General features: G+C 36.0%; 3 protein-coding genes across 3 annotated transcripts; all 3 read right to left on the bottom strand.

Annotated features, from left to right (window-relative positions):
* Window positions 1–3,254: 3,254 nt before the first annotated feature.
* On the bottom strand, window positions 3,255–5,458 carry LOC110737491 (peroxidase 57-like). The gene is made up of 4 exons (XM_021917848.1): window positions 4,643–5,458; window positions 4,287–4,466; window positions 4,014–4,170; window positions 3,255–3,880 (listed from the first exon to the last, which is right to left on the bottom strand). The coding sequence occupies exons 1-4, from the start codon at window positions 5,312–5,314 to the stop codon at window positions 3,471–3,473; spliced, it is 1,419 nt and encodes a 472-aa protein (XP_021773540.1). The 5' UTR covers window positions 5,315–5,458; the 3' UTR covers window positions 3,255–3,470.
* Window positions 5,459–7,730: 2,272 nt separating this feature from the next.
* LOC110737490 (peroxidase 57-like) lies at window positions 7,731–9,735 on the bottom strand. The gene is made up of 4 exons (XM_021917846.1): window positions 9,432–9,735; window positions 8,833–9,012; window positions 8,491–8,665; window positions 7,731–8,365 (listed from the first exon to the last, which is right to left on the bottom strand). The coding sequence occupies exons 1-4, from the start codon at window positions 9,654–9,656 to the stop codon at window positions 7,950–7,952; spliced, it is 996 nt and encodes a 331-aa protein (XP_021773538.1). The 5' UTR covers window positions 9,657–9,735; the 3' UTR covers window positions 7,731–7,949.
* Window positions 9,736–10,606: 871 nt separating this feature from the next.
* Window positions 10,607–23,889, bottom strand: LOC110737649 (probable serine/threonine-protein kinase At1g54610). The gene is made up of 8 exons (XM_021917979.1): window positions 22,995–23,889; window positions 21,273–21,557; window positions 20,781–21,098; window positions 20,149–20,376; window positions 19,328–19,428; window positions 17,971–18,085; window positions 11,680–12,159; window positions 10,607–11,140 (listed from the first exon to the last, which is right to left on the bottom strand). Exons 1-8 carry the CDS (start codon window positions 23,442–23,444, stop codon window positions 10,934–10,936), a joined length of 2,184 nt encoding a protein of 727 aa, XP_021773671.1. The 5' UTR covers window positions 23,445–23,889; the 3' UTR covers window positions 10,607–10,933.
* Between the last annotated feature and the right edge of the window lie 1,468 nt (window positions 23,890–25,357).

Here is a 25,357-nt window from a genome sequence, read left to right as displayed (position 1 = left end):
GCAAAGAAGAAAATCATAGTCAAATGTCATTCAAGAATGATACAGACGACATAAAGTGTCGGTTATCAGTCAACATACGTCTGCTAACATTATGCTAAGGCCACAGAGGGAAAGGAACGCCTCGTCCTTTAGCCAGTCCAGATGAGGGACCCAGTTCTTGGGGACAATGACTTCAGTCCCATCATCCAAAGGCAGGTAGGTCTTCTTGAAGAGCCCCGTCTCCATTATTTATGTCCAAGCCTCTTCCGGTACTCTAAGAAAGGCGCATTTCTTTCCAAGGAGAGCCGGGTGTGTATTGTAGCGACGCAGCCGGTGGTTAAGACGCAGCGATGGTGAAAAAACCAAGTAAAACTTGCTCTTCCAGCTGCTCCATTTTGACGGCTTGTCAAGCGTCATCATGTATTTCGGATGCGTGGTCAATGTATACCACGCATTCTAGCCGCCTGGGGCACGGCTGAGGTAGTGCATATGTGCAAACGCCTCCCAGCTAGACGTTATGTTCTGCATTTCGCAGGCGGCAATATATCCTAATATATTCACCTAAGAATTGGGTGTTAACTGCCAACGCCAAGGTCGTAGCCCCTTAGAATGGCTTTTATTGTATCATGGAGGGGGAACCGGAGGCCGACTTTGAATGCCGCCTCATAGCAGCCGAAATCATCGTCGGCGTGATCAAGGTCGTCATCCCAGACAACGGTTGCCTCTACAGGCGGCACAACAATTTCCGATCCTACCTCAACCGTGCGCTTCTGTAAAAACCCGAGTAAGGTGGCGTTTAGAGTGACCACATCCGATCCCTAGCGGTCATGTGCGCCTCTGTTGGATTATTGATGGAGGGCCATTTATACGCCTCCTCATCCTCTTGGGGGGGCATCCGGCTCTATGGTAGACTCTGAAGAGTCTGATTGTTGGACGGTCTCTTTACCGCTTATACCCTCGGACCTTTCCAATATATCATCACTAGTCATGCTAAGTACACCCGGATGGTCATAATGTACAATGTCACTGAGCCGTCTGACTGGTATTCAGGGTCTACAGCCGTCCGTCTCGTCCGAGCCATTCTGTCCTGCACATGAACAGAGACGGTAGGATTCGTAGAAGAGTAAGGGTGGTCCAAACACCCCCAAACGGCATCCCCAGTCCGGTTGAAAAGCCCAGACGTTTCTCTGAAATCTTGCTTGATGATACCCCATACTGTAGACCAGTTGTGGGTGTATTGAAAGCAAAGGGAACCAGTCCAAAGACCCCCAGACAGTTGTCCGGTTGTGGGTGTATTGAAAGAGGGGGATGACAAAAGACCCTCAGGCGGTTTTAGCAAGTTTTAAATAAAGAGCACTCAGACGATGACCGGTTGAGTGAGGAAAAGGAAGCCGGTTGCGCGAGAACTAGCAGCCGATATCAGAGCTCTCTTTCTCAGAAAATTTTCTCAACAAAAAGTTGCAAAGTGTGAAAATGAGAGGAGGGGGTCTCTACTTATAGAGAACCCCAGAAGGCGAACCGTCACCTTCCCAATTCGAATTCAAAAAAAAAACAAAGAAGAAGAAGAAGAAGAAAAAAGAGAGAGAAGGAGACGAAACATCACCTTCTCAGAGCATGCCACCTGTGAGGGGCAAATATTTAGGGTAAAAATACCCTGTCCACGTGGACCAATCACGTGCTGACACGTGTCATCATCAGGGAGGTTCTGATAGAACCAATCCTCTGGTGACACGTGGCACTCTAACCTATGAAAGGAAAACTGATCTCCTCTCACTATAAATAGAGGAAAATCCTCATTTATTATACATTCATAAATATACACACAAAACCCGAGCAATATTAATTCCAGAATTCTCTCGGAATCCGAGAGAAAAACCTTTACATTCCGCACTTTTATACATCCGGACACGTTCTAACTTGATCGTCGGAGGCGGAACTCCACCCAACTGGAGTTTCCGTGGTTTTGCAGGTACAGACGGTCGATGCGCATTCTTGGAATCGTAACTCTACAGAGGGACTCCAAGCCAAAAACCCCGAAACAGATATGATATCATACATCTAAATATCCTGCAATATCAAAAAGAATTATATATAGGACCATATTTAACATTCATGCCAAAAAATTATTTTATTCTAAAATTTTATCAACCATCTAGGCATCGCATGGGCACAAAACGAGTCACCAATAAATAAAGCCGGATCTCGCAGCTAGGCCACGAGACAATGACACTTGGTATTCTAGTTTTTCGCCAATTGTCGCGCCATGTAAGCAACAAATAGGTATTATTGTGACATATATGATGATAAATAAGCGAATTTTAAATAGATTTTGTAAGATAATAAAATAATGTGTAGAGTTTTATTATCAATACACTTCTATTATTTCATATATACAAAATTAATTATAACTTTTAATAAATATCCTATAATTCGGTTCTATTTAATCATAAAATTCGTATTAAAAAGTTCTTTGAAATAAGGTCTATTTATAATATATTGAGTTTGTTTAAAATTATTAGAGAATCAATAAATAAAAAATAAAAAAAATTAATCAGTAAAAGTAATTTTAGTTTGGTAAAAATACTTTCAATTTAGTAAAAATAATTTAAGTTCAATAAAAATTTCAAGTCAATAATAACAAGATGATATGATATTTTATGTCTAAATATTCTGCATCATCAAAAGAGATTATATGACCGTATTTAATATTCATGCCAAAAGTTTTTCCTTAAATTTTAACAACCATTTAGGTATCGCCTGAACACAAAACTAGTCTATTAAAAATTTGAATCATGCTAAATTATTTTGTCCACATAATTCGAAATTTGAATTTGGTTTTTTCGGATTGATTTCTAATCGGATCGATCAAATTAGTTTTTGACATCTCAAAACTAGTACATATAGAATCTGTTTCATGTAGGGTTATTGCCCATAATTAATGGCCCAATTTTTATGCTGCCGGTTTACTCTAAACTAGTGCACTTAAATTTCTATGATCTGTCAACCTAAGCGCTATTATCACCATTCAAGGGACTTTGAGAGGTCATTCGATTTGTTCTCTTTATGTCTAATAAAATGATGGAGCATTATATGGCTCACCGGAAAACATTATGCATCTATTTTGACGGAACCCAACAAATGGTAGTGTTACCAAACCAAAAACTCAATAAAAGGTACAGAGTAATTGTTTGCAAACTTTGAAATTAAATATACTTATTTGATAAAGTAAAAAGTAGTTGTTGACAAAATTTTCTTTGTTACGACTCGAGTCCCTCAGACCCTAACTCCTTATGGGTTTTATTTGGTTAAATATATTCTAAAACAAAATAAGAGGATATTTAATTAGCTTTCAAAATGAATGAAATTTTAAAGCTTAATACATTATACATACATGTTTTAAAACTCAAAAGGTCAAGAAGTCAAGAATTGAGAAAAGAATGTTTCTACAACTATTATTTCTCATGCTCTACAAATATACAAGTATGCAAGTCTTAGTTAACTTTACTACAAACTTTCCTAATCTGTCCTTGATCGCCAAGAAGGACGTCAAGGGCTTGCAATTTAATCATAACACTTGCAAACTTAGCATTGAATAAGGCAGGATTTTGAGCATACTGTAGAACAAAGCTACTAGTTTGAGAATCACGTGACAAAGCTTGGTCTATTGGTAAGATTCCTCGTCCATTCAAGAGTTGATCTAAGAAAGAGTTGTCGAATTTGCTCGAGCTTAGTGGATTTTGATCAAGAAACGTGAAGTTATCTGAGTTTGTACCTTGGGGGCAAGTACCACTTAGTTGTTCACGAAGGTTCGAGTCCATATTTGGATCAAATTGGCTCGTACCTTCGTAAAGTCTATCTTGGAAGAACGAACAATGTGACTTTCCAATCGTATGACCACCAGCTGTTTCAATGAATTACACATTCATGAGAAATTTCTTGAGCAATTTTACTATAACATTCTTGTAAATTTCGAAAGGTTATAAGTTTATTTATAGCTATCAAATTAATAGAGCTAAGGTAGAAATGAAATATACCTATAAGAAGCAGCATTTCTTCGGGGTTAAAGTTTTTTTCACCAAAGGCTAAGATACTTTCGGTAACTGTTGCGAATGGGCTTGGAAGTTTCACGTCTTGGGTAGATACGAGTCCATCTTTTCGCCCGGTTTGTAATGAATATCCCGGTCCACCACCCTGTTTAGATGATCATAATGGGATAAAATAATGTTATTCAAAAGAATTACTACAAATCTACAACAAACATAAGTTATACCGAATTTTGAGTGTGAACAATGAGGATAGTAATTTACCAGCTTAATAAGCTCTTTGGTTGCAATTGCTATAATGTCGGCACATGAGACAACATCTGGACATTCTTCTTCAGCTACACTCTTCAAAGTATCTATAAACTCGTACCCTCTAACACTCAAATTAGGACCCGCGGTTTTCTCAGATGATGGTCCATCAAGTAAAATTGAAGCGTCACATCCCTTTAATAAATGAATATACAAAAAAGGAATTAGCTCATTACATTAATCAACCCATATCTAGGAACCCAAAAGGAATCTCAAGCACTCACGTTAAATTGTTTGTTACTAATTTTTCATGCCACCTAATAAGTAAAATTACATTTGTTTAATAAACGACATTAAATAAAAGAACTTACATGGACAAAACAATCATGAAATTGCATACGAAGGAGAGCAGGAAGAAGAGTTGCATCCTTGCTAAAAAGTTGTTGAACTTTAGTAGTAATGGTGGCCTCAACGTCGACATTTGGTGTAGGACATAAACCTTGATAGAAGCCTACTCGCAAACCAGAAGGTCTTGGAGGATTGGAAGAATTTGGTGGAGTACTTGAAGGACTTACTGGTGAAGTGGGAGTATTGGTGGGGGAATCAACCACGGGACTAGGAGGCGAAGTTGTAGGAGGATTTGAAGGCGTTGAAGGGACCGGAGTTGTAGGAGAACTCGAAGGACTTATCGAAGGGGAGAAAGAATCGGGAGGAGATTCAACAAGTGAACTAGGACTAGGAGGAGTTGAAGAATCTGTAGGAAAACTAGGGCTACTCATTGGACTAAATGGACTAAAAGGAGTGAACGGAGTGAAAGGACTAAATGGACTAAATGGACTTTCGGCTTCTTGTGAATCAAGTAAAGCACGTGAAAGTTTACGACCCTTTAACGCATTCATTTGACCATCGAACTTACCTCGATGACCTAATCTAGACCGCTTTTCTGGCAAACCGGAGCTGTGACACTCACCAACATGGCTCAATGCCAAGATGAGCCATATGCTAAGTGCCTTAAGTAATGTTGCAAAAGTTGGAAGATTCATTATAGTTAAATTGTAGCTCAAGATTTTGGCTTTGTAAGTTTAGAAAATTCTGGTGGTTTGGTCCATTGAGAAAGCAACACTTATATATGAAAGGCTAGGAAACATGAGCATAATTTGTTTATTCGTGTTACAAAATAATGCGGTAACGTGGAAGCTTCATTTGTTGCTATTATGTAGTGTGACAACTGATGAGTATTCATTAGACTACATTTTGTTATTCGAACACGATCTGACATGAGATTTATATTCTTTAAAACCATATGAAACAGGAAAGCCGCAATGATTTAGTGTACACTAAGTTTAATCTATTTATTACTACGTATTAGAACAATAGAAACTATAGGATATATTATATGTGTAGATCAGCTGCCTTTTTTTTTTTTTTTTTTTTTTTGATCGGTTAGATTAAAAGACTACTAGACCAGATTCCTTATATCATGAGTCAATCCAATCTGAATTAGCGGGTTAGACATTTTAGAATTGGTGGGAAAAGGATAAGTAGATCTCATTCTCCAAAGTGTCCTTAATGGAGACAAAAAATGGATAATATTATACTTCCTCTATTTCAAATTAGATGACACAGTTTGACTTTGTGTACTATTCACATGACTTGCTTTGACTTCGTTTTGTGGTTTCGTAATATAAAAATATAGTCATATAGGGTCTTGTTAGATTAGTCTCAACATCTAATTTTGAAGTATCAAATTTTTATAATTTTTATCAAGGATATTTGCATTATAAAGTATGCATTGGCAAACGTGCTTAGATGAAACGTGTCATCTAATATGAAACAGATGAAGTATATATTTGGTCTAAAAATGTTTTTTTCTTCATATATATAAAAATATTTGAACTTCTAACCTTGACGTTGGAAGGTGTTTGTCTGTCCACTATCCAAAGCTTAATTTGGAGTAAATCAACAATGTCTATACCTAATTAAGATAAGATTTTCAAAATCACTCGCGCTATATATTCCAAACATTTGAGTTGCTACCTAGAACTGAGTACATCATTAGCATGCGATTTTACCTAGTAAAGTTGTTACGTTACTTATACCTTGAGTAGCAGAGTAATTTTTATCCCATTGTAGATATGTAAATAAGTTGCGCAACAAACATGCGTAAACGGAAAATTTTTATTGTAGCAAATTTTTCCAATATGACAATACTTTGTGGTAAGTTAATTGTCTTTTCCAGCCATTTATTAGTCATTGATACTACTAGCTAGCTAGATTACTACTCCAGTACTCCCTATCATATTAATTTGACAAATTAGTTGTTCCTAATCAATCCACAAAATAAAACGCGCTCTAAATTAAAATAATTGCACGTCACTCCCAATACTAATTAGGACAACCTATTTAATTAACTTATATGATTAGCTTAAGCTTCTAGTCAATCTGCCAGTGGAATCAAATGAAGCGTATTTAATTTTACAAAACTTTAATTAGATATCAGACAGCTTAAGAACATAATCTATATTTTAATTTTTTAGAATTTTTAATTTACTTAATTTTATGACGGTGAGATTATGTCCAAAGTCAAATTCATTATGTATTTATAAAATAATTAGGAAAAAAAAAAGTCAAATTCATTTTACTTTGTATATGAACATCCATGTGGTCAACCACTAAAATTAAGGTGGTCTAAGAGTATAAGATGTTCATAATGATGGAGAAAATGCTTGTTCTTTGCAAATAATTATACGTTGCAGAATGTTGATGGAAATTCCTTAAGTTGACTTAAACAATAATCCCACCGCTAAACTTTCATTATTGATTAATGATAATCCATCATACAACGCACGTCATTAGCTTAGGTCTCTTGTAATGGGACAATATAATATATTAGGTGTGTCTATACAACAAGTATGCCTGTCTTCAAATTACACAAAAGTCACCCCTTTAAATTTTTCCGTGATTGTTAGGAATCGAGTTTGTTATACAGAATGTCTCCAATATAGAAGGTTATAATTATGATAATTTATTAGTGTACCTATTCTTGATAACTTAGAAATATCTAAGGCATATGATGTAATTAGCTAATAATAACAGCTTGGATTGAAGGTTGACAAAAGAAATCCCACTTTTGTTCCCATTTGAAGAATTTAATAGATTGTAGAATTGGTACAGAGAATATGATAATTAGGTTGTATCTTAGGTCGTATCAAGTGCATGATACAGTCGTTTATAAAATGGATGCTAAGATTCTAGTAATTAAAAGTATTAGGTGAGACGGGTTCATTATGTATACGGTGAGACACACCTTTCATCCTCAACGCAAGCTCACAACTCCCTCCCTCGCTTCAACATAGTGCATCGCGCATGTTAAAACATGTATCCAAATCTATGCTGCTATTATGCATCAATCTCATGACAAAGTATAGCTTAAAAATTTTCAAGAGTAATAAACTTCGTTTCAATTCAATTCAATTCAATTGGTATACTTGTAAGTTGTAACCCATCAAATACAAAATGTACCTTTCCTCTTAGGTACGAGAAAATCATAATTCCCTTTAAAATAAATGTAGAATAGCAACATAATAAAAATAATGAATGATCATCACAAAATCCAAATTATTTAATTTTGGATTTCAATCAAGAAAGTCTATCCAAAATTTTAGATGACTTAACCGATTATACCCTTGTAACCATGCGACAAGTTGTCCTAATTTGTCCACTTAATCCTGTAAGAACATTAAGTCTAGCCAATTTATCCAATGCCAAAGCAAATTCAGCATTAAAATCAATTCTGTTAGCTGCTAAATCTTCCACAATTTTGCGAGTTGCTCTGTCATAAGCAATGTCTTGATCAATTTGGAGAACTCCGAGATTTTTTAGAATCGAATCGTAGAACATATTGTCTACTTTATTTGGAGAAATTTGATCAAGATCGACGAGGTTGGTCTTCATCCCATTTTCTGGGCAAGTATTTTTCAAAACGTTGAGAAAACTGCTATCGATTTTGGGGTCCGACCTTCCTGCTTTGCCGTTGAAGAAGTACAAACGATCTTGAAAATTAACGCATTGTGCTTTTCCAACAGTATGTGCACCTATATACGTACATTGATAAATGATGGTAATTAGAAGAAACAATGTAGTTTGTGCACGTTACAAAAATATATATAACAAGATTTAATACGAAGTGTATGTTTAGGGCTTATTTTATATGATTTACCCAAAAGGAGGATAAACTGTAAAAGAGTGAATCCCTTGGCACCAAATATTGATATGGCTTGAGATACGGGCACATTTGGTGGAGGTAAATTGTTCAGGGCATCACTAGCTAGAGAGGTTTCACCATCACGTCTCCCTGTTTCAACTTTATCGTATGCAATTTTGCCGTCACTTGCCTGTATAATATTAACAATACGCATATAAATAATAAGTGTACTTAATGTGAGACAGTCTCTCGTGAAAAAAAAAAAAAAAGTATTAAATTTGTAATAGCTCATTGGCTCATTGCATCAAATTTGAAACAAACTAATTTATTAATTAAACAAAAGCATTAATCACGTACCAATGCAACGGTTGCTCTTGTCACTATAACAATAATATCAGCACAAGAAACAATATTAGGGCAAACATTCTCTATCTCTCTCTTGATATCATCAATTAGTTCGTAACCTCTGACTGATCTGTTTGGCCCTGCAGTCTTCTCAGTATTTTCTCCGTCGAGTAGAAGTGATGCATCACATCCCTATTCAAAACATGATTAATATCGAAAAATTATTAGCTGTTTAGTTACTAAATATAGAAGTATCTAACTAATAGACCATCAAGCAATAGATGATAGGAGAAATTAAACCTTGTTTAATAAAAAGTTTGAATACACAATAAAGTATAACTTATTAAAATTTATTTTAGCTTTAAAATGAACATAGATAGCCCTTATTGTAACTTATCTGAAGTTTTCTTTCCTAAGGCGGCGAACTAGAGATGGTCTAAGTCAATTTTATTTTCGTATTATACACCTTTTTCTAAACAATCGGTTGCTCACAACATTGAAAATAATTCAAACAAGTACATTTTAAACATTAATAAGGACACAAATCCAGATGAATACTGAAATAATACAGTAATTATACTAAATAATCAAGAAGGAGCATTGGAGTATACCCCAACAAAGCAATCATGGAAGAGCATACGAAGCATGGCAGCTGCTACGGTCTTATCAAACTGGAAAGCCGATTCCACTTTCGCACGGATAAACTCCTCAACATCAATATTACCACACTTGCCATTGTAAAACTTGACGACCAACTGACCGTAACACTGGCCGGCCAGGGTCATGACAATGAGCCCGAGGGCTAACGAGGCCCCCGACGAATTGTTTCTCCTCATGACTACTTATCTATCTCCTTCACCTCCTTCCTAAAACGGTCTAGTTAATAGTATATGAATGGAAAAGAATTAGGGAATGGAAAACTTTTATGGAACATTTATCAAAGTTATGGTTTTAATGTAATGTTATATGGTAGATTAAGTCCATGCATAATAATGCTACGTGCAACCGACTAACAAGATGACTATGTCCCATGTCTTTCTTTGTAAAGCATGAATTTGATACATTGATTGTATTTTAAGAATAGTTCAATCATTTTATATTGCCAAATTGCCATTTTTATATGGAGGCCTTGAAAAAAGAAGACTGATTGAGAACATTATTTTGAAACACTATGAAATTTTCAATTTTTAAGGGTCTAATTGAGGATCTTAGTGGCCCTACACCATTTAGTAAACTCGTCAGCCACCTCTTTGATTCTTGTTTCTACTCCCTCTGACCCTTGTTTGTTATTAGTTGTTTCACTTTGACTTTGAACATGTTCTCAAAACCCGACATAATCATATAAAATCATTTACTCTATAAATTATTTTTGGATTTGTCTCTACATAATTTTATACAAACTACGAAGTAAAGTTTGTGGGTTTAAGATAGTTAAAAGTTTTAATGATTCAGGTTATGCATTGCAAACTTGCATGTCAATGTATAGGTTTATAGATTTATACTCTGCATCCCATTTTGTTTGCTCATTAAAGTATAGTTACTTTTTGATTTATCCAGACTTCCAGACTTCTCTAAATAAATGAAACCATGTCCACTGTATAATTAACAAGGAATAGGAAGCTCTAGCATAGTTGGCATGATTTTATGAGTTACTCGTAGCGAACCCTAATAAGCTGCTGAGGCAGTATTACAACCCAAATTTGTCATTCTGCGGCTGCATCGACGTAGAGAAGTTGTACAGATGCATCTATACCCACCACTAAGATGATGCTATCAATTACGTCAATTGACTGCTAAGTATGCTAATATTACTGAAGACCATTAACACTACAAGAATGTCATGTATTGATACAGTATTTGCAGATAAATAGCTGATTACATGTGAGCTGTGAATTAATTGGAGGAGCCACAAGCTTGGCAGTAAAACAGCTATATTAGCCAACTTAACTGGTTAAGTTTAAACTGTACAAGGAAAAAAAAAATGGACTTCTCCCAATTGAAACGTGACTCATTACTCCAGAAGCAAAAAATCACAGATTTCAGCTTTCTGCGGCAATCTCTTTCTAGCCAAATTTTTGCTCTAAATCTTTACAATGATTTTACCTACTCTGCTTCAACGACCAGCAACAAACAATGAAGTGGACGATAACTGCTTTCCTTCAGCCTGCATCTTTCTGAGTTTAGCCTTGTCTATTCGTGCTCTCCTTACAGCTTCTTGAATATGGCGATCATGATCTTTCAACATCTGATCCATGTTGCTTGAAGGGACTATTAGAGGTCCTGAGTAGTGAATTTTGCTGCCCTTTGACCCATAGCCAAGCTAAATAATAGTGTAACAATGCAGAAGTTTAGGGGCACACGAATGAAAAAGAAAAGAAGCTGATCCTAGTAATTGATTTAGCAACTACTAATTGAGAAACATAGACAGAACAACAAGGACAGGCACAACCAATTGATATAAATTGAGGATGCCTACTCAAGTTTACTTAAACTAAGGGTAAATGGTTTTAGGATGTCGCAAAACGCAATTGATCAAGCTGTCTAATACTTCCTCCATTCCATATTAGTCCACACACATTATGACTTTACACTATTCACAAACTCTACCTTAACTAGTTTTTGTAATTTATAGATAAGAAATTGCATAGTCACGTGCAAACTTCTTAGATTCCTCTCAATGTGTATTTTCAAAACATAATTTTTACTTCGTAAAATTTTTACTTACTGATAATTAGAGATATTTATGATTGAATTTATGCATTGGCAAACGTGATAAAATAAATGAATCATTTAATTTGGAACGGATGATATATTAAGATTAGTACGACTAAAAGAACAGATGAAAAAGAAAGAACTTACAAGCACAGGATCATTATTGCTACTTCTTCCATCTTCGTTTTGATGAGAACTTGCAAGACCCTGCCCTTGATCTGCTTGATCTCGCCTCTTCATAGACTCTGACGATTCTTTAAATGATCCGGGGAACCTCGCTACTAGTTTTGGAGCACCAGATCGCAGAGAACTAGACTTTTCTCTCTTGTCCTCAGATAAGAAGCTCCTCCTCGCTGTCATTGGACCAGACAATGTTGATGTATCAGCCCCATTAAACACTTTGGGAGCATCATCCAAGTTCTTCCCAGCCTTCACCCATGCTGCAGGGTTAACAAGTGGTCCTGAATGTGATGCTCTCTTATGATGGTGCCCATGCCTGCTTACACCAGAATCTTCTGCTGCTTGAGATACTCTAGGGGGCTCAATTGGAAAGCCAGAAGCAACCTCTTCCTGGTGAGGATTAAACTTCTCACTTCGACTCTTTGAATTAGATTGAGCCTGCCTCTTCTGAAAACAGCATATACATGAGTACAGATACAAAGTCCAAGAAATGGAGGGTAGAGAAAGTACAATAAATAGATACTCAAGTAAATGTTGATTTTAGAGTTTTTTGGGACAAAAAACTCAATCAGCAAAGGAGGAACATGGTGAAGGGAACAGAATACATTTAACAACTGTCAGCAAAGGGACATGACACGCAAATTACTCAGAAAAAATTTCTAATGCAGGTCAGCTATTTTGGCACATCAAAATATAGGGCAACTACTTCCTACCCTATTCAGTATCACTTCGGGTTTCCACTTTCCAGTTTTCGATTTAAAGTTCAAGTTTGATTCTTGTTCTCAAGAAATACAGCTGAAACTCACAACGATAGCATGAATCACAACCAAATCACATTGCGAAAAATATCACTCTTAGGTATATTGAGTTGCATCCAATAGCATGAATCTATCCTTAAAGGGCTTACTTGGATTGAAGTGCAAAGTATCAAGGATGATTATAAAATTAAAAACACAGGAATGAAAGTGGATACAGGTGGAGGTAGAATAGATGAGGTATTGATTGTGTAAGGAGGGAAAAATAAGGGGAATTTCACCCTGCTTTTGATGGTTAGACAATAGTGGGGCACTCTATTACCCCAAAATTGCCCATTCCCTCCCTTCTTATAATATCAGTACCAGAGTATGCAAAAGCGCCTAGGCAATTGGGGTAGAGCGCTTTTTCAGATCTAGGCGAGACGCATTTAAAGCACACCTGAGGCACAAAAGAATCACAGGAAAGGCACACCAGTCAATGTTCTTGAATTATAATGTATACTCTGTCCGACTTCAATGAGGCATAACTGAAGCACACCCAAGGCACAACAGGACCCATATTGCCTTATACATTGATCACTACATCATTTCATCTACCACCACCTATACTCATCTTCATTTATTTTATTGTGTCCAAATCTTCATACACCCTCCAACCCCCCCCCCCCTTCTCCCTTCTTTCTTTCTCTTTGAGAAAAGGCAAGTTCTACAAAGACATGTATAATGAGATTTAGATAAGACTTAATTGTGATGAGGTAACATGATGTTATTATTTTTATCTATAATTTCCTTTTTCATTTTTTTTTTTTTTACAAATTGGTTTTTACTCTCCAGCTATGTGCACTCGAGCTTACTATGCAAAATGCAAGATAAGTGTCAAAAGATTATTTATCTAATAGATTTTTATACACTACACACCTCAGCTCACTCGAAACATAAATACATAATAAAGTAAAAGCCCAATGGCCAGTACAAATCTCCGATACTCCACTACTCCAGGCCAATATATCTGACCCAACAGCATGGTGCGCCTAATCAATGCTGACTTCAAGGCCACGCATTAACAATCAATAATTGTAAGCAGGACTTTTAAAGATCAGAGCCATTTTAGGCTTGACATTTTGCAGAGTTTAATCACCCCTAATGTACCTCCGACCCATGGCCAGTCCAAATCGAGATGTTCAGGCCAAGAACATCTAACCCAGTGATGTGGATCAAGAGGGAAATTCTTTTGAAGAGCCAATCATATTGGTTTTAAGGCCAATAGGGTTTGAGCTTGGAGTAAAGAATCAAGAATGGTTAACATGCGCAGCCATTGAAGAAGAAGTCAAGGTCCAGTTGGGTTCCGACGACGGCAGCGGCGGCGACGCGCCGATCTGGGTGCCACGCGCCGGCTCCCTAGCTCCGGCCTGAGTCCAGCTACACGGCGGTGGGGCGCGTGTCGATGATGGCGGCGCGTGAGGTGGTGGTTCGGCGGCAGTACGAAAAGAAAGATTTTCCTAACTTAGTTTTTTCTAGAGTTTTTGCTTGCAAGTTTTTACCTTTCACTTGAAAGGGTTTTTCTTGGTTTAAGCAATTAGGAATCTTCTTAATTTCTGTTATTTTAGTTTAAAATAATTTCTAAGTCAATTAGGAATTGTTTTAAGAAGTTTTAGTTTAATTAGAACTAGTCTTATTACTAGTTTCCTAGTTCCATTAGAATTGGTTTTCCTATTCTATCTAGGATACTTGGGGATCAAGGCTAGGGTTTTTTTTCCTAGTTCGAATAGACTTAGGAATAGTTAGTTTAGTCTATAAATAAGGGATTTTTCGTGGCTTTGTATACACAACCAAAACCAGAAAATTCAATACAAGTTTATTGTTTGTTTTGCTTAATTGCTTACAAATTCTTTTGCTAGTTTTCAATTCAAGGAGTTGTTTTGATAATTAGAACGTTCAATTCTTAGTTCTAGGAGTAGTCTAAGTTTTGTTCATCAAAGTACTTAGTTCCAGGAGTGGTCTAGGTAATTTGAGAGGCGTTGAATTCGTTCCAGGAGTGGTCGTTTTCAAAGTCATATCCGGTTCGTTATTCTTAAGTTGTTCGATTTTCTTAGGAAATTCGAAGGGCTTGTGTTACTTGTGTGATTTTAGATTCTTTATTAAGTTAAGGGGTTTAAATCCACATCAAATTGGTATCAGAGCTTGTGTGATACCACATCAAATTGGTATCAGAGCTTGTGTGATACCACATCAAATTGGTATCAGATTTCAGGGGTTTTTGATCGTTCAACAATTCGTTCATCAAATCGCACTTGTTCTCGGATAACCAGTTTTTCTGTCAACTTCAGAAGGCTCGTTCTCCTTCGTTACAAGGTCTTTTCAGGTGATTCTTTTTTTGATTTTGGGTAAAATTTTGTCTACTTTCTGCCTGTGAAATTTCGGAATTTTTCGAGTTCGTGTGCTATTAAACTGGACTGTTTTCCGCAACTGTGTCAGTTTTGGTCCGATTTAGTACTTACTGCTCGTTGTGTGCGATTTTGTTCCAAGTTGTGTTGCGATTTTTGTGGGATATACCTGTGTGGATAAGGGTTCTTTTCAGTCTGTTTTTGTCTTATAATTATGGAGGAAGGGATCCGAAAATCTATGGATGAATTTGCAAAGTTACTTCAAGATCATAAAAAGAAGAAAAAACATGAAGATGATAACGTAGATTTTGGCTTTGGTAACAAACATATGCTTATGGAGCGACTGAATTTACATGAAGAAATTATTTTTCAAGGTCAACAAGATAGTTTGTTTCATACTCGATGCAAAGTTGTTGATAGAACTTGTAGGGTGATCATTGATAGTGGTTCGTGTACCAATGTAGCGTCTACAGAGATGGTTACTAAACTCCAACTTCCTACAAGAGATCATGAAAAACCATATAAGTTGGGTTGGCTAGATAATTCTATGGGTTTTCATGTAGAACAACAAGCTTTGGTGAATTTCTCCATTGGCAATTACAAGGAAGAATTATGGTGCGATGTGATTCCTATGAGTGCTTGTCACGTTCTTTTAGGAAGACCATGGCAATTTGATCGACATGTTAAACATGATGGTGTGGCCAACACATATTCGGTCAAGGTGGGAAACAAGAGGTTCAAACTTATTCCTTTAACTATTATTCCATGCCGCGTTAAAGTTAAAGAGATGGAGGAAGATTGTCAAAAGGATAAGGAAGAGGAACATGTAGGTGCTAAAGAGCTCGAAGAAAAGGTGAGTGAAACAATTGATGTTCCAATTGTGTGTGACGTTGTTCAAGATCAGATTATTCATAATGATCTACCAATGGTGGTGTCGGAAAAGGTTTTTGATACTATTGAGGAGCCATTCGTGAATCAAGATAATAATTTAATGGTTTCTTTAGAAGTGGTGGATTCATTAGGCATGCATAAAGAGAAGAAATTGTTAGTCATACATGAGAAAAATATCATGAAGCCTAAAGTGTTCTTATGGTCAACTTCGAAGACCAAGGACCAAATTGAGAATTGGTTGTTTCTAAAATATTGCCTTGCTCGTGGTGATGTTGTTACATTGCTTAAAATTGCTAGCGTTGAGGTAATAGTTCTTTTGGCTTGTATTCGTCGAATTTGGATGGTTTCATGGAATTGTTCTCCTTACATGGATGATGCGAATTTGAGGACAAATTCTTTTGAAGAGGGGGAGAATGATGTGGATCAAGAGGGAAATTCTTTTGAAGAGCCAATCATATTGGTTTTAAGGCCAATAGGGTTTGAGCTTGGAGTAAAGAATCAAGAATGGTTAACATGCGCAGCCATTGAAGAAGAAGTCAAGGTCCAGTTGGGTTCCGACGACGGCAGCGGCGGCGACGCGCCGATCTGGGTGCCACGCGCCGGCTCCCTAGCTCCGGCCTGAGTCCAGCTACACGGCGGTGGGGCGCGTGTCGATGATGGCGGCGCGTGAGGTGGTGGTTCGGCGGCAGTACGAAAAGAAAGATTTTCCTAACTTAGTTTTTTCTAGAGTTTTTGCTTGCAAGTTTTTACCTTTCACTTGAAAGGGTTTTTCTTGGTTTAAGCAATTAGGAATCTTCTTAATTTCTGTTATTTTAGTTTAAAATAATTTCTAAGTCAATTAGGAATTGTTTTAAGAAGTTTTAGTTTAATTAGAACTAGTCTTATTACTAGTTTCCTAGTTCCATTAGAATTGGTTTTCCTATTCTATCTAGGATACTTGGGGATCAAGGCTAGGGTTTTTTTTCCTAGTTCGAATAGACTTAGGAATAGTTAGTTTAGTCTATAAATAAGGGATTTTTCGTGGCTTTGTATACACAACCAAAACCAGAAAATTCAATACAAGTTTATTGTTTGTTTTGCTTAATTGCTTACAAATTCTTTTGCTAGTTTTCAATTCAAGGAGTTGTTTTGATAATTAGAACGTTCAATTCTTAGTTCTAGGAGTAGTCTAAGTTTTGTTCATCAAAGTACTTAGTTCCAGGAGTGGTCTAGGTAATTTGAGAGGCGTTGAATTCGTTCCAGGAGTGGTCGTTTTCAAAGTCATATCCGGTTCGTTATTCTTAAGTTGTTCGATTTTCTTAGGAAATTCGAAGGGCTTGTGTTACTTGTGTGATTTTAGATTCTTTATTAAGTTAAGGGGTTTAAATCCACATCACCCAGCAGCATGATGTGGCCTCCCCAACCCAATTAATGCTAACTTCAAGGCCACAAATAACAACCAATGATTGCAAGCAAGACTTCTTGAGATTTGGGCAATTGTTAGCTATTACATTTTTGCACAATATTTAACCACCCTATTCTGATCCAACCATCTACCTTCCATTGAAATCATTAAATCAAATGGTAAGTTATAACAGTAATCCACCACTGAAATAATTACAAATAAGATCATGAGAAGTTGTCAAAAACTGTTGGACAAGTTGTAACTCACGACTCATCCTGAATGAACAAACTTGCAAAACAGGGACTTTTTAACAAAAGCATTCTGTTAATTTTCCTCCATTCTTTCAAAGTTCTTACTCAAATAAAAATTCAGGTTGAGATTGTATTGAAAATCCAATATTCTAGGTGAGGTCAGGTTAGAATCAGGCTCTCAAGCCATGTCACCTTTTGGTGGATCCAGAAGTGGCTGCATGCATATTAAAATCCCTTCCTTTATAATTATACTGTCACATTTCCTTGCCATCCCCAGAACAACATCATCAACCCCATATAAAACTCAAGTGAGGTAGAGCCAATAGAGTCCAGAATTGATAGTCTTACTCCTAACAAATGTAGAAAGGGCAAAAAAATGAAATTTTAAAATAAATATTCATCAACATTTAGGCAGATAAACCACAGCTATGGCTCTTGCAAAGTGCCAGAATACGTCATAATGAGCTCAAGATATAAGCCAAAATAAGTTATGAAGAGCTTAAAATTGTACTGCTGCAGGAAGTAGGCAGGAACACACACACCATAAAAAATAAAAAAAATAAAAAAAAAAAAAAAAAAAAACAGAAAGGTACCTGCATGGACACGGCTAATTCAGCATTGGCATCTGGTGCAGGAATGGCTCGGGACTCTCTTGTTCCCCTCTTTTCAGGGTCACCCCTATGAGCCCTGCTTCCAGCAGCTCCTTGTCTGCATACATGCACAAGTTCCTCAGTTCTCATTTCTCATAAAGGGCCGGAGGGGAGGGGGGTGGAGGAAGTAGGTATGTCTACTTTCAGCATGTTATAGATCAACCTAAAACTACACTCCAGTAGTGGCATTGGAGATTGCGGAAACAGAAATGAAACCATACAGTTTAGATTGCAAGTTGATGTAGGGATGGTATATAGAGTGTGCTGGCATGTCCTCTTTCTGCATACTATAGATAAACCTTAAACTACACTCAAGTATTGTCCTTGAAGATTGAGGAAACAGAATTATAGGTAAACCATTTGTTTCTCAACAATAGTAGTAAGACACTAATGCTGCCATAAAGAAAATTATGTCTCACTTCATTCAAAAATTTAGAATACTTGTTTAACTTCTATTATTCATGTTGATCAAAAAGGGACTATAAACTCTAGATTGCAAGTAGATGTCATCCTTCTTGTCATTCGTGGGTAATTTATGCATAATTTGCAGACTTCAAAGAATATATCTGGCTATCTAATTTTATATTATTAATAGGTTATGCTGTCATTGCAGTATATCTGCGTAGCAGAGGGGCAACTCTTTGGTTTATACCTAGACTTTATCTACATGCTGTCAGGATATATATAATATCCATGGCTTCCAAATGAAATTATGAAATTGCTTCAAGATATTGGGATTCACGGTTCAACCCATGGAAAAAACCTTTTGTTCTGGGAGAACTTTCTGTAGCATTTGGACTAAATTGTAGAGAAATGAGAACTAGCCAGAATGATATCGTACAACTAAATTGTTATTATTCACACAATAGAAAATGACTGGGTAGTAGATCTAATTTAAACTTCATATCCATCGGGAATTTTAACTCATTCTTCCAACCCAAGTATGAGGTACCCTCTAAGGAGGCTTTTAAACTAGTCAGTCACTAGAATGCAGGATACAGAAAAACATCTCAGTTGGACTGAGTGACTGACCAGTACTGGAATAAGAAGCTTAAAATGCTTATAGAAATTCTTAAGATTTTTTATTTATTTTCTAATATGTGGCTTGCTTCCAAGTAATGGATAGGCGTATTGCATATATAAAGATTGAACAATGTGAGACATATATCAAATCCAGGATTTCTATCTGTCTTAAAGTCATTGCCCTGTTCATTGCATTCTCATTAAAACACTTAATTTCAGTATAGGAACCTTCAGAACCAAAGTTAACTAGAAATGCAAACATAACAAAAAAATTCACCTTCTAGCCTCCTCATCTCTCATTTTTGCATCAAACTCTTTGCTTGGAGGATATTTCGGCAAGCTTGATGGATCACAGGGAAGTGGTTTAGTAAAAAAGAACTGAAGAATAAACAAATACACCATTAAGCGCAGGACACAGCTTGAACTATACAAAAATAAACTAAAAATGTTCATGTTACACAAAGGTTTAAGGATGGGGATCAACATAAAAATATAATGCTCTCCAAACAGTCAGTTAACGCACACCATTAAACTAATAAAGTAATACATAAATCAGGATACGAGAGGAAAAAGAAGGGTAGGAAGGAAGGAGGATGCAAGAGACATAAAGTCAAGCTATTTTCAATTACTGAATCTTATGCTAGAACACATCTATCAGAACATCAAATAATGCAAAACTTCCTAGCAAATGAAGATGGAATTCAAAAGAAACCACCTACAAGGTTAGTCTTTAAGTTGCTTAGTGAAGATTTAACAGTCTTATCACAAGCTATATATATGTACATTGTAAGCCCATTAAATGGTGAAATTCAAATCATTCTATAGATAAAATGTACCTTCTAATCAAGAGCAATAATTCTTATGTATGAATATCTGATACATGAAAATCTCAAAAATGGTTTGGAAACCAAGAATATAGCCAAGATACCAAATATTCTATGGAAGTTAAGTAAAGATGTCAGAGAATTTAAAATTGACGTGAGCTTGCAAATCAAAAGCTCTAACTTCCATCAGATATACAAAAAATGAATACTACTTGATTGAATGTGGAGCACTCCATATAATTTCTGAAAATACTACTAGTTAACAAAATTCTACCTCACTCTTTAAGGCAGAAGATGCAGAGCCACGATCAGCAGGATCAACTGAAAGTAGAATTTCCAAAAGGCCTAGAGCTGGAGCAGGAAAGTCTTTAAATGTTTCTGCAACACGACGAATGTAAGGTTGTTGGGGTTTGAAGATCGTTGCATGTGGTAACTTCGATTTTTTCCAATAATCTTCAGAAGGTGAGCCACAAAGCTTGAAAATTTTGTGTAATTGTTCCACCTATAAAACATAGCCAAAGATAGGGCATCAAACCATTTTTCACAAGGACCAAGGTCCTGATCAGAGATAGTCCACTGTTAGAATGGTCAGCATGCAAATTTAATGCTACAACAAAATCTCCAAAACCTATTTATGTACTTCTAAGGAAATCATTACATTAAGTGGATACTACTCCCTCTCCAAATTTCAAATTTAGCTTATCTTCACACACAAGACGCCTGCAAAAAGATGACAACCCCTCATTCAATCCTATATATATAGCATTGAATTCCCCCAGTCTTCCACAAAAATAACTATGCACATAAGCCAGAAAGAACAGCTCTAAGCCTCTAACAGTATACCAACAGCATCTGACGTGCACATTAATTCAAAATTATATAATTGAGAAAGAAAAAACCAAATACCTCTGTTCGTCCAGGCATTATTGGCTTGCCAGCATAGAGTTCAGCAAGTATGCAACCAGCACTCCACAAGTCCACAGATGTACCATAATAAGTTGCACCAAGTAAAAGCTCTGGAGGACGATACCAGAGTGTTACAACTCTGCTTGTCAGAGGCTGAGTTTGACGGGGGTCATAAAAGCTTGCCAGACCAAAGTCTGCAATCTTCAGTATCCCATTGTTATCAATTAAAAGATTAGATCCCTTGATATCCCGATGCAAAACTCCCCTGCTATGACAGTGTTCAAGTCCACATAACAGCTGTTTCATATAGCACTTAACCTGTGCAAATATATGCAGGTTAGAAGGTTGAAGCATCATGCAGGAGGAAACAATCAAAAATCTCAAATGAATAGAAACAATTGTATTTTCATTAATTAGGCTTTCTTACATGGTACATGCTATAAGGACAAACTTAGGAAGAATGCAAAGATAAAGAAACTAAAGACTATATACCTGTGGTTCAGTGAACTTTACAGCTGGATGAGATGCAAGCCCTGCAAGGTCGTGCTCCATGTACTCAAACACAAGGTATAGGCTGCAAGACATCCTTGAAGTAACAAGACCCTCCAGTTTTATTATATTAGGATGGTCTAATCTACGAAGAATGTGGATCTCTCTTGCCATGAAACGAACACTTTCAGGCTCCAAGTTGTCAAATCTTACTTTCTTTAAAGCAACAATTTTCCTTTGTTCAAGATCCCGAGCTCTATAGACATTACTGTAGGTGCCCTGCCCAATCTGAGAAGAAATGACACAAGTTGACAAACAGTAAAAAAAATACGCCTAAATAAACCAGACCATACTAATCAAATCAGCTAGTAATAAATAAAATAAAAAAAATAAAAAGGATACAAATTGACCAATCATGCTTGGAACTGTTGAGCACTTATCAATCAAAAAATAGATCCCTGCCATAAGTGGATGCAGAGACTACAATTTTTCATCAAAAACAGCCCACAATATGACAGGGGTAATATGAGTCACTAATTCCTCCTCCTAAATCTTTGGTATTGTTTGGTATGCAGGAAAAAATGTAGGAATTTTAACTTTACATGAATTAGAGTTTTGACATGGTGTTTGGTTGACCAAAAGTAAAGAAAATGGGGGAAGTTAAAATTTTTGGGAATTTGCAATTCCGACAAATCATGGGAAATAATTTACCTAGCCTCCCCTTGGTTAGTTAAAATTCCTATGCCAATTCATGGAAATTATACATTTCCTTATGTCAACCAAACTTAGTTTGGGCATTTCCCATTAATTACAAAAGGGAAATTAATTCCCATAATATAGAACATCCTATAGGAATTAAATTCCTACACAAACCAAACAAGCACTTAGTGTAACTGTGTAAGCAACAGAAATAAATATAAAACCCAGTAAACCAAACAGGAACCATTAAAATATGTATCCAAGTGGTCATTAGGAAGCAAGTCATAAGACCATCTATCAACACCATTCACGAAGATAAATTACCTAGCTTTTGTCCAGTAGGACAGTTTTACACTCAAGCATGTGAATTCATCATTTAGACTGGGAGAGTAGAGATCTAACAACTTCAAAAAGCATACTCACAACCCACAATATAATCTTACAGGGTCGCTGAAGAAGTGCTCAACTGCTCACTGATAGTCAAAATTCAACAAATCAAGTATTTCTAATGATGCATTCGTAGTAGTACATGCCTCGTAGAATTCAGATGCTATTTCAACGATACTTTTTAATCTTTCTGACCAATTCTCCACAGTTCAGAAGCATATAATAATAATTACATAAACAAACAAAAGATCAAGAAGAAACTTGAAAGCAACCTTTAACATAGGACGTTTCAAATTATTTAGTATAAACCATGTTTTTCAAACTATCTTAGACATGCTAAAATATTACAATTGACCAAATAAAGCTTTACTCTATTCTTCATTAATTCTAAGATAAATTAAAAATAATCCAATTGACCAATTAGTTCACCTAGATATCAACCTACATTCAACTGTAGTTCAAACAACACACACATAACCAATAAGCATCAATATCAGCAACCAATTAAACTGTTTTATTTTTGGTATTCTAAATTCCTAATTATATCAGTAATAACAAATGCACCAAATCAACAAATAGCCAAAATTGAATTATATCACAACCCAAATGAATAATTACAACGGATACATTGAACCATACCTTATCCAACTTCTCAAAGGAATCAGCCCGCCGTGGCACCCATCCTTTAATAGCCTCCCCAGCAACGGCAGCAAGCCAAGTCGGCCATCCAGCAGCAACCTGCTCTCCTTCTACAGACACCGATTTCGGTATTGCCCCACTCACCGGAGGATAATGATGAGGAATTACAAGCTCCGGTTTCTCCCTCTTACGCTCGAAACTCTCACCATGTAAACGAATACTCCCATTATTCACCTGCTTATCAATCAACATTACCTTCTCATCACCTCCATTACCATTACTGCTAATGCTATGACTACTATGATGATTATTCCGATCTTCCCTCCTCAATGAAGCTACTCTTGATGAAACCCTCGCCTCCGACGATACCGCCTTACTCGAAAGCCGCTCCCTCGGACTCTCCTTACTATCATCTTCAATTGCAGATGGTTTGCAACAAATGCAACCCATTTTACCCCCAATTTCACACTATCAATCCTCCACTGGAAAATAGCATCACACCATTACACTACAAAAGGGGCAAAACCCAGCAATTTCGCACAATTCCCAGTAAAAATCTAATACCCATCATCCCAAAAAGGGGGAAATTGAAAATCCCAGAAAATTCAGCTACAAGATCTGAGTCAAATTCGTACAAAACAAACCCTAACTTGCAGTAAATGTCAGAGTAAATAAATTAAGCTAAAATAAACGAAATCATCAAACCCTAGGAAAAGAGTAAATTGGGAAAATAATTAAGATTGAATTAAAGCATAAAAAACAATGGATCTAGGGCTCCGATTTCCATAAATATGAGAGGAGGGAGAGGAGAGAGAAGAAGAAGATGCATTAATTTGGTTGAGAATGTGAAGAGAGAGAAAGTAGAGAGAGAAAGAGTGTATTATTCAGAATTTTTACTGTCGAAGAATTTATATACGTTTTTGAGAGAGAGAAGAGTGAGACATTCTTTGTATTTGAGAAGAGGGCTCACTCACTCGCTTCTCTTTGACGCGTGGTTTCTATAAATAGAAAGAAAGATAATTAGTGAGAAAATTAGCAACTTTATTAATTAATTATGGTTGGTTACAAAAAATGTGTTGTCTTTTTTGGGTTGTTAGGGGAAATTATAGGTCATTTGGTCAGATATTAGATTAGATTTTATATAGGTGTTTATCATTGGGTACTTGGTTTTTTTAGGTAATTGAAGTGATGGGAACTTACTTTTACGAATAATGGATAAAAAGTAGCAGATGATCTGACGATAAAAATTTGAACCTGATTATCACAAGTCAGATAGGTACTCGTATATTATTTTTTTTTTATTCTCCCAAAATCCCAATTCTCTTTACAAACACCAATTTACAAGTAATGTCGTCAAGAATTTTGAAATTATTGAGAAAGGTTTTACATTATTAGTGAATTTACGAACCTTTAAGTTAAGTATAAGGTTTTGGATATGGATGATTTTGGTTGATTGATTTCTTGTATAGTTTCTAAGTTATTAATATGTATAATTAATCATTATAAAGTATAGTTTCTAAGTTATTAATATGTATAATTAATCATTATAAAGCATTATCAATGTACCCTTAATGGAAGATCGGAAGCATTATCAATTAGGAATGAAGGACCATGAAAATAAGAACTACATAATGTAGAGACTTTCTTTAATTTGCCTTTTTAAGTTCATCATGTTTATCGATACGCTTGGTCGAATGTCAATGGCATGATAATAGGTCTTTGGTAGAAAATTAAGCCGATATAGTTAACTCAAATAAGCAGATAGAGCACCATTAGATGAACCATTCCCCTAAATTGATCCCCATTATTGTTGATATTCCATTTTCATTTAGCTTAGTTTGTAAATGAATTGATTGGTGGATTCCCCTTTCCAATTTATTTTTTTTTTTTTTATTTTATTTTTATTGCTTTTCAATGTTAAATTTCCTCCTAAAAGAAACTTGACCAAACTTAACATAAACCAATAATTATAAGTGCTCCCCAAAACCTTTTGAATGTTGAAATTTTGAATTAAAAAACTAGTGATTGAGGGCCTGTTCTGTTCAGCTTAATTTCATTTCAGTTTAGTTCAGTTCATAATTTTATTCTCTCATAAACAATTCATTTCACCTCTATTCATTTCAGTCCAGTGTCAATCAATTTATTTCACTTGTTTTCAATAAATCGAAACAGGCCCTGAGCCCAAGATATGCCCTAGGTCTATAAAATTATATGGAACTAACTCACACTTCTCTTAATTTATTTAATTTCTCACATTGTCATTCACTACATTTTGATATTTATTTGCATAATAAAATAGTAAATATGACATAAATTAGTGGAAGGCATGTAGTGTTAAAACATGAGGTTAGATCATTGCAAAA

Source organism: Chenopodium quinoa, unplaced genomic scaffold, assembly GCF_001683475.1.
Source record: "Chenopodium quinoa cultivar QQ74 unplaced genomic scaffold, ASM168347v1, whole genome shotgun sequence".
NCBI classification, from domain to species: Eukaryota; Viridiplantae; Streptophyta; class Magnoliopsida; order Caryophyllales; family Amaranthaceae; genus Chenopodium; species Chenopodium quinoa.
Note: the sequence above shows the minus strand (reverse complement) of the source record. Positions and strands in the feature narration are given on the sequence as shown.